Source organism: Taudactylus pleione, unplaced genomic scaffold (genome assembly GCF_031769625.1).
Source record: "Taudactylus pleione unplaced genomic scaffold, aTauple2 ptg000229l, whole genome shotgun sequence".
Lineage (NCBI taxonomy): Eukaryota > Metazoa > Chordata > Amphibia > Anura > Myobatrachidae > Taudactylus > Taudactylus pleione.
In genome coordinates this window covers 2,043,497-2,060,936 of record NW_028284631.1, presented here as the reverse complement: position 1 = coordinate 2,060,936, position 17,440 = coordinate 2,043,497, and the positions used below count along the sequence as shown (strand labels likewise).

Sequence of the window (17,440 nt, the reverse complement as noted above, 5' to 3'; positions counted from 1 at the left end):
GAATCTCTGGGATATAAGTGTACAATTCATGTAGATCTCAAACTCGGCCCTCAGGACCCCAAACAGTGCATGTAATCCAGGTCTCCTCACAGAATCAAAAGTGAAATAATTAGCTCCACCTGTGAATCTTTTAAAATGTGTCAGTGAGTAATGACTACACCTGTGCACCTGCTGGGTGACCTGGAAAATGTGACCTGTGTGGGGTCCTGAGGCCCGAGTTTGAGAACCACTGATGTAGATAGTTGCACATTATACCCTTTTTATTTTTTATGTGATCACGTTTATAGATGAGCAATGAGAATTTACAGACAGTGCATCTTAGCGGACATAGAGGGCCTGTTTGAGAGATGTATGTTAATGCAATCGCAGCTGCATTCTCTCACGGATCGCAGGTGCTAAAGTATGCTAACGCCTTCCAAAACACAGCCGAGCAAAGGGATGCCCAATGCTGCCTTCTCATATTGGTCCGATGACGTACAACAGCGTAAACATCGGTAACATCGATGTAGATCAGGTAGCCATGCAGCAAGTCTGACCAGCCGCAAACACTGCAGCTCCCCTGATGCGTTGAGAGCTCTCATGCTGCGTAGGAGATTACAAAAGCTCATTTATGCACGCCCATGAAATGGTGTTTAAACGGTCAAACAGGCCTGCGTTTGCCTAGCCACCCCGTAACCTCCCCCAATTGCTGACTACATGTCACTCACTTTGCGAATGGATCTGTGCTGCTGTAATTGCAAAACAATGGCTGCGCATGTGCAGTGCGGCTAACACAATCGTTCGATTCACGTAGAACTCAGCATAGCGTACATCTCTGAATTAGAGCCATGATTCTACTTTTTGATCGTCCCATGCGTTCACATAAATGTTTGGTGTTTTGCTGTGTTTGACCATCATAACCATTTTCTATATGAATATTAATTTGCTGTCACTTGGAAGAAGCTCCGCTCACTACACTTTCTCACATGAGTCTCTATGTCACTGGGATTGATTTGTGCGGTCTAACCCACATATTTTCAGTACAACCCTTAGGGCTGAAGTGCACATATGGAATGTAGTGAACCCAGATGGTGGGGGAGGAAGTATAATGCATCAGTAATAGGTATAGGTTGTTTCTATGTGAAAATGAATGGTATGTGCACACAAGCTTGGGTGAAAATGGGTAGACGGCATGTATAATATTTTGCCTGTATTTTATTAGGATTTAAAAGAAATCTGCATACATAAATTTTTCTTTGTAAGAAATAATACCCATCAGATTCTTGCTGTGTATCAACCACACAGAATAATGGTGCACACACACGGTCAGATCTGTCAGACGAACTATGAACTACAAACAATTTGAACGATCTTACGAACGATTTTTGATAGTGTTAAAATGAATGAAAATCTACCAAATCTGACTGCAAACACATCAGATGTCAGATATCGTTATCTGACATGCGGGAACGCGCATCGTTCATCGTTTCAAGGACACATGGCAAATTTTCTTTCAGATATGAACGATTCAACGATTTTTTAAATCGTTATTGTGAAGGAAAATCCGACTGTGTGTATGCACCATTAAACTCCTGACTTTGTGGCCAGCCCTACCAGCATATTAATACATGTGCAGTGATTAATCTTGTCACCGGATTAAATGTTTGACTACAATGGTACTAAAACATTGCTTTAGGCGACTATAAATTTGGAGTTGAGATGTTGGAGAATGCTTTACGATAACACACTTGTTGATCTGACTTCAACTTTAGGAATGTGACTCTTTACTTTCTATGAGGGAGATGTTTCAAGTTTTTTAAAGAATGGAGAAGTTACCCATAGCAACCAATCAGCTTCTACCTATCATTTTATGAACTGTACTTTATGAAGGCTAGCTTCAAGCTGATTAGTTGCTATGGGAAACTTCTTTACTTGACCTTTTCACTGTGGACGCTTAATACATCTTCCCCTGTGTAATCCTACCGCAGCTGAGCCAGCGCAAAGTTTTGTAATCGGTGTTGCTAGTGACATGAAATTTGAATGAAATTGTTTGCGATACTGTTGTAATAAGTGTTAATGAGAGATGTGGATAATTGTATTTGCTAAATATTACATTGTCAGTACAGGACATGATGTAGTTAACAATTACATTTGTTACATATTAAAAGTAAGCACAGAAAGGAGGACTAATTACAAGTAGTAGATTAAAAACCTCAATACTGTATGACCATATGTCAGCATTCCTGAGAGGAACTAAGAAACAATAAGATCAATCTTTAAAATTAGACCATTGTCAAGTGAAACAAAGAGAGTGTACAGATCTCAGGTAACAGAAGCCAAATGTAGAGTTTGTGTGACATTTGTGGCCATCTATGGTAATATCCACATAAGGATCTGCCACATGCCTTTCCTCATATATATGCATCTGTTTGTTGCAGATAATTGATATCCAATGAATATTTGCATTTATCCATGTTTTTTTTTATGTTGACCAATGACCATACTTCCCTACCGCTGAGTGACCGGATCTTTGTCCCAATTAACCATACGTGTAGTTAACACATGGACAAATATAATAGTCTGACTCCGACAGGGCTGAATCCGACTGGGCACCATTCCTGCTTTACTGTTGGCAGGACACAGGACGAAGACTTTTGGAGGATGGCCTGGTGTCAAGAAGGGCAGCAAAGAAGCCACTTCTCTCCAGGAAAAACATAAGGAACAGAATGATTTTGATCAAAAGGTACAGGGATTGGACTGCTGAGGTAAAGTTATTTTCTCTGATGAATCCCCTTTCAGATTGTTTGGGGCATCTGGAAAAATGTTTTCCGGAGAAGGAAAGTTGAGTGCGGTGTCCTGCCAACAGTAAAGCATCCTGAGACCATTCATGTGTGGGGTTGCTTCTCAGCCAAGGGAGTGGGATCACTCACAATTTTCCCTAAGAACACAGCCATGAATACAGAATGGTACCAAAACATCCTACAAGAGCAACTTCTCCCAACCATCCAAGAACAGTTTGGTGACGAACAATGCCTTTTCCAGCATGATAGAGCACCTTGCCATAAGAAAAAAGTGATAACTAAATGGCTCGGGGAACAAAAATCTAAATTTTAAGTCCATGTTCAGGAAACTACCCAGACCCTAATCCCATTGAGAAGTTGTGGTCAATTCTCAAGAGGCGGGTGGACAAACAAAAACCCACAAATTCTGACAAACTCAAAGCATTGATTAGGCAAGAATGGTCGGTCATCAGTCAGTATGTGGCCCAGAAGTTGATTGACCGCATGCCAGGGAAAATTGTAGAGGTCTTGAAAAAGAAGGGTCAACACTGCAAATATTGACTCTGCATAAACTTAATGTAATTGTCAATAAAAGCCTTTGACACTTATGAAATGCTTGTGATGTTACTTCAGTATACCATAGTAACACCTGACAAACAGGTCTAAAAACACTGAAGCAGCAAACTTTGTGATAACCAATACTTGTGTCATTCTCAAAACTTTTGGCCACAGCTGTAGAGAAACAGTCAAAACACAACTTGCGTTTAATCAATGAAGAGACAGTGGAACTGGAGTATTTACACCCGAGGGTCTAGTAAAAGAGTGCCAACCTCCCCACAATTTCTCCAACAGAGTGAAGAGGTGTTGGGCCAAAACTAATGCATACGTTTATGAGTAAGATATATTCTATTAGCTTACCGAGCATTTCCTAATGGTTGATGCATTTAGACATTATAAACACATTCTGAAATCCCTTCTCCCACTCTTTATCTGCTAAAGAAATCCACTTCCCATTTATCCTGAACTGGTGATTTGTCCTGTTTCATTAGGGGCTATAAGATATCTATACCACGTTGACATAACACCTTTAGCTGTGTACACACTGAAAAGATATATCTGCAGATCGAGTGATCTGCAGATAATGTTTGTTCATACACACTGAACAAACATCCTCTGTCTCTGGCTGAGGGTCCCGCCCCCCTCCCCGCAGCTGCCGCTGCAGACCGCCCATCCACACTGACCGATGGACAGATATATCTGCCATCGGCTGTACAGCAGAGCTGACGCGATATGTCTGTGGACGACGTCATTCACAGACATATCGCTGATACACACTGGCCACCAGGCACCCACCCAATATATTGGCCGATCAAGTGATCAGCAAATATATCTCAGTGTGTACCCAGCTTTTAAGAGAAGGGGAGGACAAATTGGAAATGACAGAGGATGGGGGTAGGGCTAGGGTCGTGGGACCAATTTGCAAAGTTTGAAGGTAATTCGTAAATACTTATAAAAATCATGAGTAGGGATACTGTATTGAGATTGCAACTGCCTTGATACCGGTATTTTCCAGTGTATCCTGACACTTAGTCAGCCCCAAGTCCAACCAGGAGAACAGGGAAAGGTCTGGGACCAATTTAACCACAGGCTTCAATGATAATTGGGCTGAGGGCCTCAATGCATGATTTAAAGATCAACATTGATTGAATAACGTATTGTTTTTTACATAATTTTATTTACATAGTACCTAATGATTTACACGTCTGAATTGAAAATAAACAAATATAAAAGAGGACAGTACCATGTACGTAGAATAGTGCACGTAGTATTAGCTAAGCATGGTTTATTATCTCACTGTTTCATTTTCTAGTTATACTGTCTGTTTACACCGTTTTATTTTGTATTGATTGTTTATATCATTGTAATTCTTCCAGTACTGCACTATGGCCCTCATTCAGAGCCGTACGCTCTGAGCAGAGCGCACGCTCTGAATGAGGGCCGGCCTCCATAATTATGGAGCGTCCTCCTGGACGCTCGTATAGCTGTGGGTCACCACCCACAGCCTATACGAGCGTGCAGTTTGATGGCCGCGATGGTCTTGACCATCGCGACCATCGCCACTGCGAGCCGGAGCCTGCGGTTGAGGTTTTCAACCGCAAGGCCCGGAGTGATTTTGGCTCTATCAGAGCCAAAATCACTCCCACTGACATCACTAGTGATGTCAGTGGGCCGGCTTCTGACGGTAGGCGTTCACTTGGGAACGCCCCCGTCAGGGAGGCACGCCCCCGGCACGCCCACCAAAGGGGGCGTGCTGCAAATCAACATCGACAGCACGCCCCCTTTGATCAGACACAACGAGCGAAGGAAAGTCCTTCGCTCGTCGCGTCTGGCGCATGCGCACGACGGAGCTCCCGCCGTCGTGCGCATGCGCAGTGCACAACATCGACCCACTTGCGAGCGGACAGCCGCTCGCGAGTGGGTCTGAATCAGGCCCTATGGACATTTGGTGGTGCCATAATAAAAAGAGATGATATTAATACAATTTCTCTTGTTACACATAAAAAGACCTCAGTCTACTCCAATAAATTGAATCTGTAGCCCAGTGGTTCCCAAACTGTGTGCCTAGGCACCCTGGGGTGCCTCGGGACACTTGTAAAGGTGCCTCAGGTTGGTGGTCTAGCACAAAATCAAATTAATTGTGGTCAATGTAATGTAAATATGTGGACAAACAGAAGCGCAAACCTGTCCCCAGCCACATAACTGAGCCTAAAGATGACAGGTCAGCACAATTTACTTTACTTCATTTTTTTCTGAATTTCTCAGTATTTGGCTTAGGCGTGCCGTGAAAACAATGCTGATACTTTAGGGCGCTGTGATTCAAAAAAGTTTGGTGACCACTGCTGTAGCCTATTGTTCTCTGGTTGAGGAAAATAAAGCTAATTTGATAAATATACATTCTATTATTTTGATAATTTTCTTTGATATTTTAAAGCCATTTGAATTTGTGTATTCGGATATATAAACCGGTCTATCTTCATATGAGTTTCAATTTCTTATTTTTACTTCATCTCTGTTTATTGTGGATTTCTTACAAAACTGCTTTTATTTTGTTTGTTTTATAAATGTATCTAAATTAGATAGGCTACTTCTATATGGTTCACAATACAGTTACTGAGCCAGCACATCAGGCGTGGGGAAATCTGCTTAAGAAGGCCCAAAGCTTTACCATGGTTTTGGACATCATATAAAAAGTTTGGGCCATCTTAAGTAGATTTGTCCTTGGCTGATGTGCTGTGTCAGTAACTCTCTGGTTCTCTTATAAGGGAAACTCTCTGAACCCTTAAGTGCAAAGATATATCTGCAGGTCGAGTGATCTGCAGATATATCTGTAGATGATGGTCGTTCATATACACTGAACGACCATCATCTTTTCAGGCAGTCGCAGGTCACACTGGCCGGGAGTCGCGCTGAGACCCCCACCCCGCGGTTGCCGCTGCATGTGTACGGGTGATCGGCTGATCGCCCGTACACCCTTGCCAATGGACAGATATGTCTGCTATCGGCTGTGCAGCCGGCGCGATATGTCTGTGAACAACGTTGTTCACCGACGTCGCTTGTACACACTGATCGACGGGCACCAGATATATTGGCCGATCAATTGATCAGCCAATATATCTGCCAGTGTGTACCCAGCTTTAGGGCCCGAGTCAGAGTTAGACAGATTTATAGTTGGGAAGGGGCATGTCCTAGCTTAATTCTAGCATGCAGAAAAGAAATTAAATTGCACCTTTTTGCATTGCAACATGATTCCTTCCAGGACTGAATTTCTCCTTGTTTGCTCCTTTTTTTGATTTGCTCCTAACTCTGATTCATAATCTTAGGGCCTGATTCAGATTTGGTAATAGAGTAAGATAGAGCAAGTAACTCTGTACCTGGACAAACCATGTTGCAATACAAGGAGTGTAAATACATACATTTTTTGCATACAGGGTAAATACTGGCTGCTTTTGCATGTAGCCCACAAATGCTGGCCAGCTTTATTCTACACTGCAATTAAGATCTCAACTTGAACCGAGTCATATTCAACAGCGGCTCCTGCCCTCTTACCTGAGGGGGGCTGCCACTGCTGCTGGCTTTGGTCCTGGTGCCTGCTCAATGAATCTGGCAGGCGTCGGAACCGGCACATGGGCATGAGCGGCGGTGGCGCCGTGCATGCACATACTTAACACCAGCTTTCCAGGGCTGCATTGTTTGCAGCCCCGAGAAGCCCTGTAGGGCTGCCCGAATGGCAGAGCAGCGGCTTCCACTGGAAGCCGCTCTCTGCTGATCGCAGCCCGGACTGGCAGTCCCAGGGGGAGGAGACACCTGGCTACATGTCTTCAGCGTGACTGGCAGGTGGCGCTTCCAATGGGAATCCACCTCCAGTCACAGTGAAGCCTGGTTCACTGAAGCGGCAGATTTTACTGGGGGGGGGGCTGCAGCCTCTAGGTAAGATCCGCAACTGGCCATATTCCTCTGTAACACAGAAAATTAAGTTGTTTTTTTTATTTATAAACTTTCCTTTCGTATCAGCTAATACGGAATAATATGAATAGTTATTGGCCTGTATCACAATAAACTAAAGCTAGTGACGCTGAAGAGTAATACAAATATTTATACAATATGAATGGTTAATAACTTTGGCATCCCTACTCAAAGCTAAGCTTCAGACATTATTTATGTGGATCTGATGGATAGTTGTAGTTTAGCATGAACTGTTTGAGCATTCTGTAGCCAAAGTTGCATTCGTTATTGCTTTCAGATAAGTAACTAGTACTCTGCTTACTGTAGGTACACTCCTCCTGTAAAGAACTTCTACCTGAAAAATGTCCGCTTGGTCAGTGTAAAGTGTCTGTAATCCCCCCGACAGCTCTCAACAGCATTGATTCAGACGGTATGTGTGTGCATTATAGCATAGGAGCATGAGCAGATGTCAGACTTTCCACTGATGGCTAAATCTCTTCCTTATTGTCCAGGGTTCTGGAAGGCCACCTGCCCGCCCTCCTGCACTAGTCCCCTGCTTGTCTTTGTTAATTCAAAAAGTGGGGACAACCAAGGAGTGAAGTTTCTGCGACGTTTCAAACAGCTACTTAACCCAGCCCAAGTGTTTGATCTGATGAATGGAGGCCCTCATTTAGGGTGAGACAATATGGCCATGTGCTTCCCAAGGGGAACAAAATCTAAATCTCATGCATGCAGAACACAAATGTTTTCTATATTGTATTAAAGTGGTACTTACACCGCCACTGATGTGTTTTACGGAATAAATCTTGCATACATTAGGGCACAGCTGATTTTGTGAATTTCTTTTCCTTTAGTTTACGCTTGTTTCAAAAGTTTGACACCTTCAGGATATTGGTGTGTGGGGGTGATGGCAGCGTGGGCTGGGTTCTCTCCGAAATAGACACACTTAACCTTCACAAACAGGTATACACACAATATCAATGTTACACAGCTCTTATGTATTTGCATTGCAATACAAGACTACTCCATTGTGTTAAGAATCGGCGAAACACAGATAATAACGGTATATGATAGAATGAAGGCTTGTATAAAGGTGTGAGGTCTCCTGTATCCTTCCTTTTCAGCTTATGTGTTGCCATTGGTGAATGTTGTTGATACAACACACTGTGCTTTGTCTAATGCCTGTTCTTCTTGTTTTCAGTGTCAGCTGGGAGTTCTGCCCCTGGGCACTGGTAACGACCTGGCACGCGTGCTTGGCTGGGGCTCTGCTTGTGATGACGACACGCAGCTCCCCCAGATACTGGAGAAGCTGGAGAGAGCGGGGACAAAAATGCTGGATAGGTAAGTATAATGGAAATGCATCCTAATGTGTTCATTCTTATATGCATCAAAGTTTAAATGCATTCATTAACATCAGGTTAAACTCAGCATCCTCATATTTGCAGTCATAATGACCTAGTGGTTTGATTCCTGGCAGGTGGAGCATCATGGTGTATGAGACAAAGCTGTCCAGTCAGGCCCCGGATTCCTCTATGGGCACAGAGCCAAGCGAGGACTGCGAGGTGAATTCATAGTCGCTTTTACATGTTCTGGTTATTCTGCCGTCACTGATAGAAGTATCCAATCAATGTAACTTTCATTTCTTGAACATTGACGTTTGTATTTGACTCACTCCAGGTTCAGCAAATTCTGGTCTATGAAGATTCTGTAGCTGCTCATTTGTCCCAGATTCTCAGCTCGGACCAGCACTCAGTGGTGATCTCATCAGCTAAGTAAGTGACGAAATTCATATAACCTGTACTATAGATTGTGAGCTTGTCAGAAATTCATATAACCTGTACTATAGATTGTGAGCTTGTCAGAAATTCATATAACCTGTACTATAGATTGTGAGCTTGTCAGAAATTCATATAACCTGTACTATAGATTGTGAGCTTGTCAGAAATTCATATAACCTGTACTATAGATTGTGAGCTTGTCAGAAATTCATATAACCTGTACTATAGATTGTGAGCTTGTCAGAAATTCATATAACCTGTACTATAGATTGTGAGCTTGTCAGAAATTCATATAACCTGTACTATAGATTGTGAGCTTGTCAGAAATTCATATAACCTGTACTATAGATTGTGAGCTTGTCAGAAATTCATATAACCTGTACTATAGATTGTGAGCTTGTCAGAAATTCATATAACCTGTACTATAGATTGTGAGCTTGTCAGAAATTCATATAACCTGTACTATAGATTGTGAGCTTGTCAGTCGCCCATTTTTTGTGTCTGTAAATACCCAGCCTTGTATTATAACTGTATTTAATCGCAATTGTAAAGCACTTCAATGTGTTCTGGCACTATATAAGTAAATGTTGATAATAATAATGATAGCAGAATGTGTTTTAACGTAGAGCTTGATTTTACTAAAATTGGCCACATCTGTTATCGGACTTTATCAACCATTAAAGATGACCAAACAAGACGCAGCGGATGTGGCCACTTTACCTTTCCCAGAATGCTTTGCCAAACTTAGCCCAGATTCAGCCATTCATCATTCTGGTCAAAGCTCTGGATCTTTATAAAGTGTGGCTAGCTCATCACAGTAGGAATATTCAGTTAGTGTAGTAGCTAGAAGATAGACTGTCTAAATGTCCTGAAACTAAACCTGATCCATGGATTCTGTCAGTAAATTCTAAGTGATGGATTTCCTCTGCTAGAAAGTTGCAGGTTGTTGAGGCCTGTATAAAGTGAATGTTGACAAAGAGATTTCCTATTTCGTCCTATGTGGGGGACACTGTGCACACACTAGAGGGGAGGCTGAGAAAATATCTATATAAGGCGATCAGATCACTGCCTGCTGTCTCTTAAAACTTTAGCTACCTACACATGTAACAATGATTTGCAAACTAATCACAAATTTGGTCTTTAGATTGTATCAATTGCCTAGTAATCCTCCTCCCCTCACGATACACTTCAGTTTTATGAGACACGTAAAAAATTAAAATATTGTCCCACAAACACACAGAATAACCTGTATGTTATGGTAAAACAGTATACCTTGTACAACCACAGAAAACGCATAGCAATCCAGCTGAATGGATATTACATTTTCAACCTCATTTTACGTATATGAAGACTATACAATCTCATTTTGTCATTTGAATGTGTCACACATACACAAACATTTGTGTCAAATTTAATCAAAATAATCAAATAACTGATTTTGGACATATGTGGGTACCTTTATGTGACATAATTAGCCTATAGGTTGCAACATTGTCATCTGTCTTACAAAAATAAAGACCAGTTGCATAGTAACATAACATTGGTTTTATATTGTGCTCCCTATTTTATAGGGTTCTATGTGAGACTGTAAAAGATTTTGTTGCACGTGTGGGGAAAGCCTACGAGAGAATGACTGAGAGCTGCGAAGAATCTGAAACAATGGCAGGAAAGGTAATATTGTGATCTACAGTATAGCAGGAACCAGCCTCCCCTAATTCATTGGATGTAGACCTGCAATAATTAGCCGTTATATTACTGTGATTTTGTATTGATGGGGCTGCATAGGTTTGTGGCGAGGGTTGGTGTGTAGAGGCATATTAGCTCAGGTTTCTCTAACCCTTATCTGCCATATTTCTATAATAAGTGAAACACGTGCATTCTGAGGCCTGAACATTGATGCTGTTTCTTCTTTAGTTAATTTTTTTTTTTTTTGAGACCGATCTCCTGTTTTGCAGTGCTCTCTTCTGAGAGAGAAGCTGGACTCTCTCCTGAAAACCTTAAATGAAGAGTCTCAGGCTATGTCAGTCCTTTCTCAGCCTCCACCTACAATTAACGAGGAGGCAGAGGAGTCCTCCGAAACGATGATATGTCCGCCAGCAATCTCTCCATCCCCAGGACGACAGCAGAGTTTCCGGCCACGCGAGCAGCTCATGCTAAGAGCCAACAGCCTCAAGAAAGCCATCCGACAGATCATAGAGCAGGCAGAGAAAGGTAGGTGGAAGGGTTCTAGATATGTACAGCAAGTATGTAAAATGCTGCAGAAGATGCAGTCTCTAGAAGCAAATAAATATAATATATGAGAAAGTAAAGGCCCTTCTGTTGTGACTCCTTCTGAGTAGTAAGTGTCAAGCAATTTTCACACGAGCAGGCAAAAGGTACTCGTAGCACACCGTAATGCCCCCTTCTTGTAATGACTATATGTGCGCATAAAACTGATGGGTATCTCTCTATGGGGGAGATATAATAAGACTTAGTGAAGAGAGATAAAGTACCAACCAATCAACTCCTAACTGTCAATATACAGGCTATGTTTGAAAAATGAAATTTGGTACTTTATCTCTCTCCAAGGCTTAGTACATCTACTCCTATGGGTCTAATCTGCCAATGTCCTGAGTGTAAGACTTAATGTGCTCTACTTCACATTTATGGTCTCTAACACTTTCCTTGCAGCTGTCGATGAGCAGAATGCACAGACGCCAAATAATGAAGACTTTCTCCTGTCCTTCTCTCCTGAGGATGACAGAGAACAGAACATTCCGAGCACAGTAAACTTGCATAGTGGGAATGCACTGCCCAGAATAAGGGGCTCAAGCAGAGGTACTTTCCCTTATTCTACTGCTGCTGACATGTTTAACCTTCTCTCTACACGTTTGTCTGATTTCAGAACATTCCGAACATTATATATATATATATATATATATATATTACATACATGCATACAGAAAATAATGTGTACATGTTCATATCACACACAGCATTTAGGAGCGCTGCCCTCAAACAGATTACAAGATACACGTGCAAGTCAGAAATATGTGTGTACAGGTGCTCCAGCCTCATCCACCCTGTATTTCGCGAGCCTCACCCCCCGTGTCTCTTCAGCCTCTTGCCCACCCCCGTATCTCATCATCCTCCTGTTCCCTTGTCTGTCCATACCGATGCCGACCTGTGTCTCTCCAGCCTCATGCCACATCTTGTGTCCCTCTGGCCACATGACACCCATGTCTCTATAGCCTCATGCTCCCAGTGTCTCTCCAACCTAATGCTCCTGTGTTTCTCTCCATCCTCTTACCGCTCTTTTTTTCTCCAACCTCATACCACACAGTGTGTCTCTCCAGCCATATGCCACCGTGTCTCTCCAGCCTAATGTCTCCCATATCTCTGAAGCCTTATGCCCCCCCCCCAGTGTCTGTCTTCTCTGTCCCCCCATATTCTCTGATCTGTCTCCCCCTATTGAATGGGAGAAGATTATTTGTAGAAGGGCCAGGGAGCTGTTTTGATTAGGGTGAGAAGCTTCAAGCGCTAACAGGTGTCTTCCCCCACATTCTAATCTCTGCTTTCCCCCCCCCCCACTCTGTCTCTCATATCTATCCCTCTTTCCCTGCCTCCCCCTGTCTGCTTCTTTTTCATCTCTGTCCCCCTCTTTCATCCCTTTCCCCTCTTTCCCCCCTTCCTCTTTCATCTAGGTCCCCCTTCGTCTCTTTAATCTCTGTCCCCTTCCTCACGAGGTGGGATGGAGTTGGGGTTAGCGATTACGGGGTGCTCTGTCTCCAGGTGCTGACACCACTGGCTGGGGAAATGGGGCTGTGCCTAGCAGAGCGTCTCCGCAGCTCTGTACTACGTGACTGCTAGACACACATCACAATGAACAGAAGAGAAATCTAAATCAAATTAATAATTGGTGTGGCTACCCTCTGCTTTCAAAACAGCATCAATTCTTCTAGGTACACTTGCACACAGTTTTTGAAGGAACTCTGCAGGGAAGTTTTTTCCAGATATCTTGGAGATCTAACCACAGATCATCTGTGGATGTAGGCTTGCTCAAATCCTTCTGTCTCTTCATGTAATCCGAGACAGACTCGATGATGTCGAGATCAGGGCTCTGTGGGGGCCATATCATCACTTCCAGGACTCCTTGTTCTTCTTTATGCTGAAGATAGTTCTTAATGACATTGGCTGTATGTATGTATGTATGTATGTATGTATGTAGGCTCATTATTGTACCGCTCTCCAGCCCTTCGGCTTTGAACTGCCTTCTGTTACAGCCAAATATTTCTAATTTTGACTCATCAGTCCAGAGCACCTGCTGTCATATATCTGCACCCAGTTCCTATGTTTTGTGCATAGTTGACTCGCTTGGCCTTGTTTCCACGTTGAAGGGATGGCCGCAATTCTACCATGAAAACCCCTTCTGGCCAGACTTCTCCGAACAGTAGATGGGTGTACCTGGATCCTACTGGTTTCTGCCAGCTCCGAGCAGAAGGGCTGGAGAGCAGTATAATAATGAGTGTCTGCAGGCAACAGTGAACCCTTTTGGAGGTTCCTTGCAAGTTTGGGGCTGCATTTCAGCAAATGAAGTTGGGGATTTGGTCAGGATTAATGGTATCCTCAATGCTGAGAAATACAGGCAGGTACTTATCAGGGAGGCATCTGATTGGCTCCAAATTTATTCTGCAGCAGGAAAACGACCCCAAACATACAGCCAATCTCTGTATTCAGAGATGTACGCAAACCTGCTGCGTCAGGCCCTTTGTAAGGGTAATAATAAAAAACTAGAAATGATAATTACCTCTATAGATACCTATAACTTTCTATTTTTTGCACCTTGAATATATTTTTGTATGACTCCTCATATACTAATTTTGCTAAAAAATGTTTACACTATATCTTGTGATTGCAGCTGCAAAGTCAGAACGAGGGACTAGCAAAAGCAACCTGTCCGCAGGAGCCTCTGCATCCCTCCCTGCTGCTAACACCCAACGGGACCACTTGTACCCAAGTGAGATATTGTGATAAATTATCCTGTGTATGATCGGCCCACGGTGTGTAACTGTTCTAACGCCGCATATTTCTTTGTTTCTAGACATGAGAGCTGGAATGTCTGGGTCTTTGCCAGAGAACTCCATCATCAGTCGCCTGTTAATTAGCGCTGACCCCTTTAGCGCTGAACCAGACAACTTGTAAGTGGACTTGATAAGAATGCCATAAAGCGGATAAGAGTACAATAAAATACATAGATTTCCACTGTGACATTTGTATTTCCCTGATTACTTTTACAAGCACTACGCACAATCGATGTCATTAGCCGTATCAGGTCACTCTACCGTTTATAGCAGTACAGTAGGTAAACCATTAGAACTGGGATGGAAACTGTAATCTCTCAAGATAAAATAGACTTTTTGCTGCAGATAACAAGTAATCAGTTCATTTATGTTGTCTTTAGGCTTTCAATATATTTATGATACAGTTTCATTACATTTATGCTCCACTAAATTCAACAGTGTAAAAATGACAATTTACAGCATGCAAATATATTAATTATTGTAAGAGACACTCTGGGGTTGATGTATCAGGCAGTGTAAAGTGTGGAGAAGTGGACCAGTGGAGAAGTTGCCCATAGCAACCAATCAGCTTTGAAGTAGCATTTATCAAGTACAGTCTGTAAAATAGTAGGTAAAAGCTGATTGGTTGCTATGGGCAATTTCTCTACTGGTCCTCTTCTCCAAGCTTTTCACTGCTGATACATAAACCCTATGTTACATAAATGGGACACAAGATGGGGAAATCAAACATTTTGGAAATTGGGTCATTAATGCTGCACATTCCCTATTCTCAACACTTGTTATACCTATATGAAAATGTAGTATTGTAGAATCTACATGTAAACGCTGTCAGAACTGTACTGAAATCGTAGTTTAGTGTATAAAAGTCTGCAGCCTAATTGGGAACCTTATTGTAATACTGTTCTAACAATTATATTCTGGGGGAAACAACTTTAAAAATGTGCATTTTCCTCTCTGCCATGTGCTGCTTGCTCTAATCCTGCAGGCATTACTTACATTCAGTGTTGTTGTGGATTATCATGTGGGGGCTGAATATGTAAAACTAATCTCATGTGATTATTAAGAGCCATTAAGGAGCATATGTATAATAATGTCAGACTTCCTAAAGGTTGATGATATTACAGATGTTTCTTAGGAGCACAGTACATGAAAGGGCAGCACCCTCAGTTCTGCACTATGGGCCTGATTCAGCAAGGATCGCAACTGCGATTACTTATGCAATCGGCCGATTGTTGCGTTCTGCGTATGCATCGCAGTGCGCAAAGACTCTACTGCGATCGGGAACGTGATCGCAGTGACTATGCAGACCCATCGTAGAGTGATTGACAGGTAGTACCTTTTGGGGGTGGTGACATTGGCTTTCACTACGTGCGACGAGGTTAGCAATTCCTGAGTAAGGTCAGACCTTGTGCAAGTGTGCATGAGGCTGCAATACTATTTGATGTAAACTGGGCGTCCTTATGTTAGGCTGCGTATGGAATTGCGATTGCAATCATTAGCATATCTTCGCAGTGATACTGCGTGCGTAATTGCTATTGCAATCGCAATAGCGATCCTTACTATATCAGGCACTATGTACTACTGTATTAAAACAATGCAATGCAGGCTGCTGGTGCTGAAATATGTACAGTCCAGGTTTATGTACCCATTTATACAGTACAAAGCAGTAAAAGTGAATGTTACATGCTGCTTCCTTGTTGGAAAAGGAAATCCTGCGACATAACTGCAGTGACATCACAGGGACTTCCCCCAGCAGAGGGCAGCTTCAGGTCACCTATTAAACATCTTTTGTGCTTCATTCTTTACACTCATTTAAACAGGATAAAATAGAAGCAGTCCTTTGAGATGCCGAGTACATCGTATCATGAAGTGCTGGTAAAATGCTGTTACTGCCAGATCTGTGCACATCCTAATGGGACTATGTTTAGTTGTATGTTTGGAAGATGCCTGATTTGCTAGGAGAGAGCAATGCATCACTTATGTTATAGAGCATATCTTATTGCGCTACCTATGAATATTTATATGTGCCATAAAGGTGGATAACTTTGTGCAGACATGTAAAATGTGTATATAGTGTTTTGTGTGACGTTCTTAGTGATGTATCACCGCACTATAGGTGTACACATGCCACACTGTCTTGTAATTGATGTCCGGAACCAGCTTCTGCTCATCAGCAAACTAAATGTGATCTCCTTAATGAACCTGCTCCATCTCTCAGGGATTGTTACACAGAAAAATGTGTGATGAACAATTATTTTGGGATTGGACTGGATGCAAAAATCTCCTTGGATTTTAACAATAAAAGAGATGAACACCCCAAGAAGTGTCGGTAAGAAGTAGGCACATAAATACATGTGGCAGACTGGCACACGTGAATTGGTGTACCCGCTGGTTTATATCATGTTTCCCTTATAACAGGAGTCGCACAAAGAATATGATGTGGTACGGAGTACTGGGGACCAAAGAGCTGCTACAGAGGACGTACAAGAACCTGGAGCAGAGAGTTCTGCTAGAGGTGAATACTCACTGCTCCTTACTCCTCTGTCTCCTCTTGTGTCTGTCCCTACTTCTCCTCTGGTGGCCCTTGCACCATTGTGTTGTTTGTACGTGACTTGCCATGACCCAAAATTCAGAAGACACATACATACACTAGTCTTGACCTTTCTTCACAAAACTAGTAACCTCTTCCTTTCACTGCTTTACTATATGTACAAGGCCAACATTATTTCGCTATATTCTTACATGTTTTCATCATCCCCTAAAGAAGTATTATTTTCCACATAGAGGCGATAGGATTAGCATTTCCTTATATTTTTTCCTTGTGAAGGAAAGTATACACTTAAGTCCTCCATAGTTTTCATAGGGAAAGGGGGATTACCTTTTTACATTTATTTTACTCACTTTTTAATCATCTTTTATTTATATGGAGTCACAAAGGCTCCACATCGCATAAGTAGAAAATTGCACAGGCATGAACATAACTTTACATATATACATAACTACATAATTGCAGTGCTCAGATGACATAATTATGTAGAGAATACAGAGAGGTCAGGTCCCTGTTCGTTAGAGATTACAATCTAGAGGGGCCATGGGTGGAGATTAGGAGGAGTTGTGGTAGACTTTAATGAAGAAATTAATTTAAGGAAATTTGAAGGCTGGAGTCAAGTCCGATTGGGAGAAGCATGGGAGAAGTCCTGAGGACTTATTTGTCTACTTTATGCTGCTTGTTTGAATCAGCTGGTAAGAGCAGAGAATAAATCAGCATAGGATTGGTGAAGCGTTAATGGGGGCATGGCACCCCAGTGAAGAAGAACAGTTCTTATTAAGTCAACTGTAT

At 42.3% G+C, this 17,440-nt stretch overlaps 1 protein-coding gene across 2 annotated transcripts in view; it reads left to right on the top strand.

Annotated features, from left to right (window-relative positions):
* DGKD (diacylglycerol kinase delta) overlaps nucleotides 1–17,440 on the top strand; it is a 113,955-nt gene that overhangs the window by 68,995 nt on the left and 27,520 nt on the right. For both annotated transcript variants that reach the window (XM_088479210.1, XM_088479209.1), the window contains exons 8-20: nucleotides 7,590–7,692; nucleotides 7,775–7,937; nucleotides 8,117–8,225; nucleotides 8,464–8,603; nucleotides 8,740–8,824; nucleotides 8,940–9,034; nucleotides 10,612–10,711; nucleotides 10,996–11,251; nucleotides 11,711–11,857; nucleotides 13,938–14,036; nucleotides 14,121–14,217; nucleotides 16,319–16,429; nucleotides 16,519–16,615. In XM_088479210.1, coding sequence (XP_088335336.1) covers nucleotides 7,590–7,692; nucleotides 7,775–7,937; nucleotides 8,117–8,225; nucleotides 8,464–8,603; nucleotides 8,740–8,824; nucleotides 8,940–9,034; nucleotides 10,612–10,711; nucleotides 10,996–11,251; nucleotides 11,711–11,857; nucleotides 13,938–14,036; nucleotides 14,121–14,217; nucleotides 16,319–16,429; nucleotides 16,519–16,615 — 1,602 coding nt within the window. The remainder of the gene's footprint in view (nucleotides 1–7,589; nucleotides 7,693–7,774; nucleotides 7,938–8,116; nucleotides 8,226–8,463; nucleotides 8,604–8,739; nucleotides 8,825–8,939; nucleotides 9,035–10,611; nucleotides 10,712–10,995; nucleotides 11,252–11,710; nucleotides 11,858–13,937; nucleotides 14,037–14,120; nucleotides 14,218–16,318; nucleotides 16,430–16,518; nucleotides 16,616–17,440) is intronic.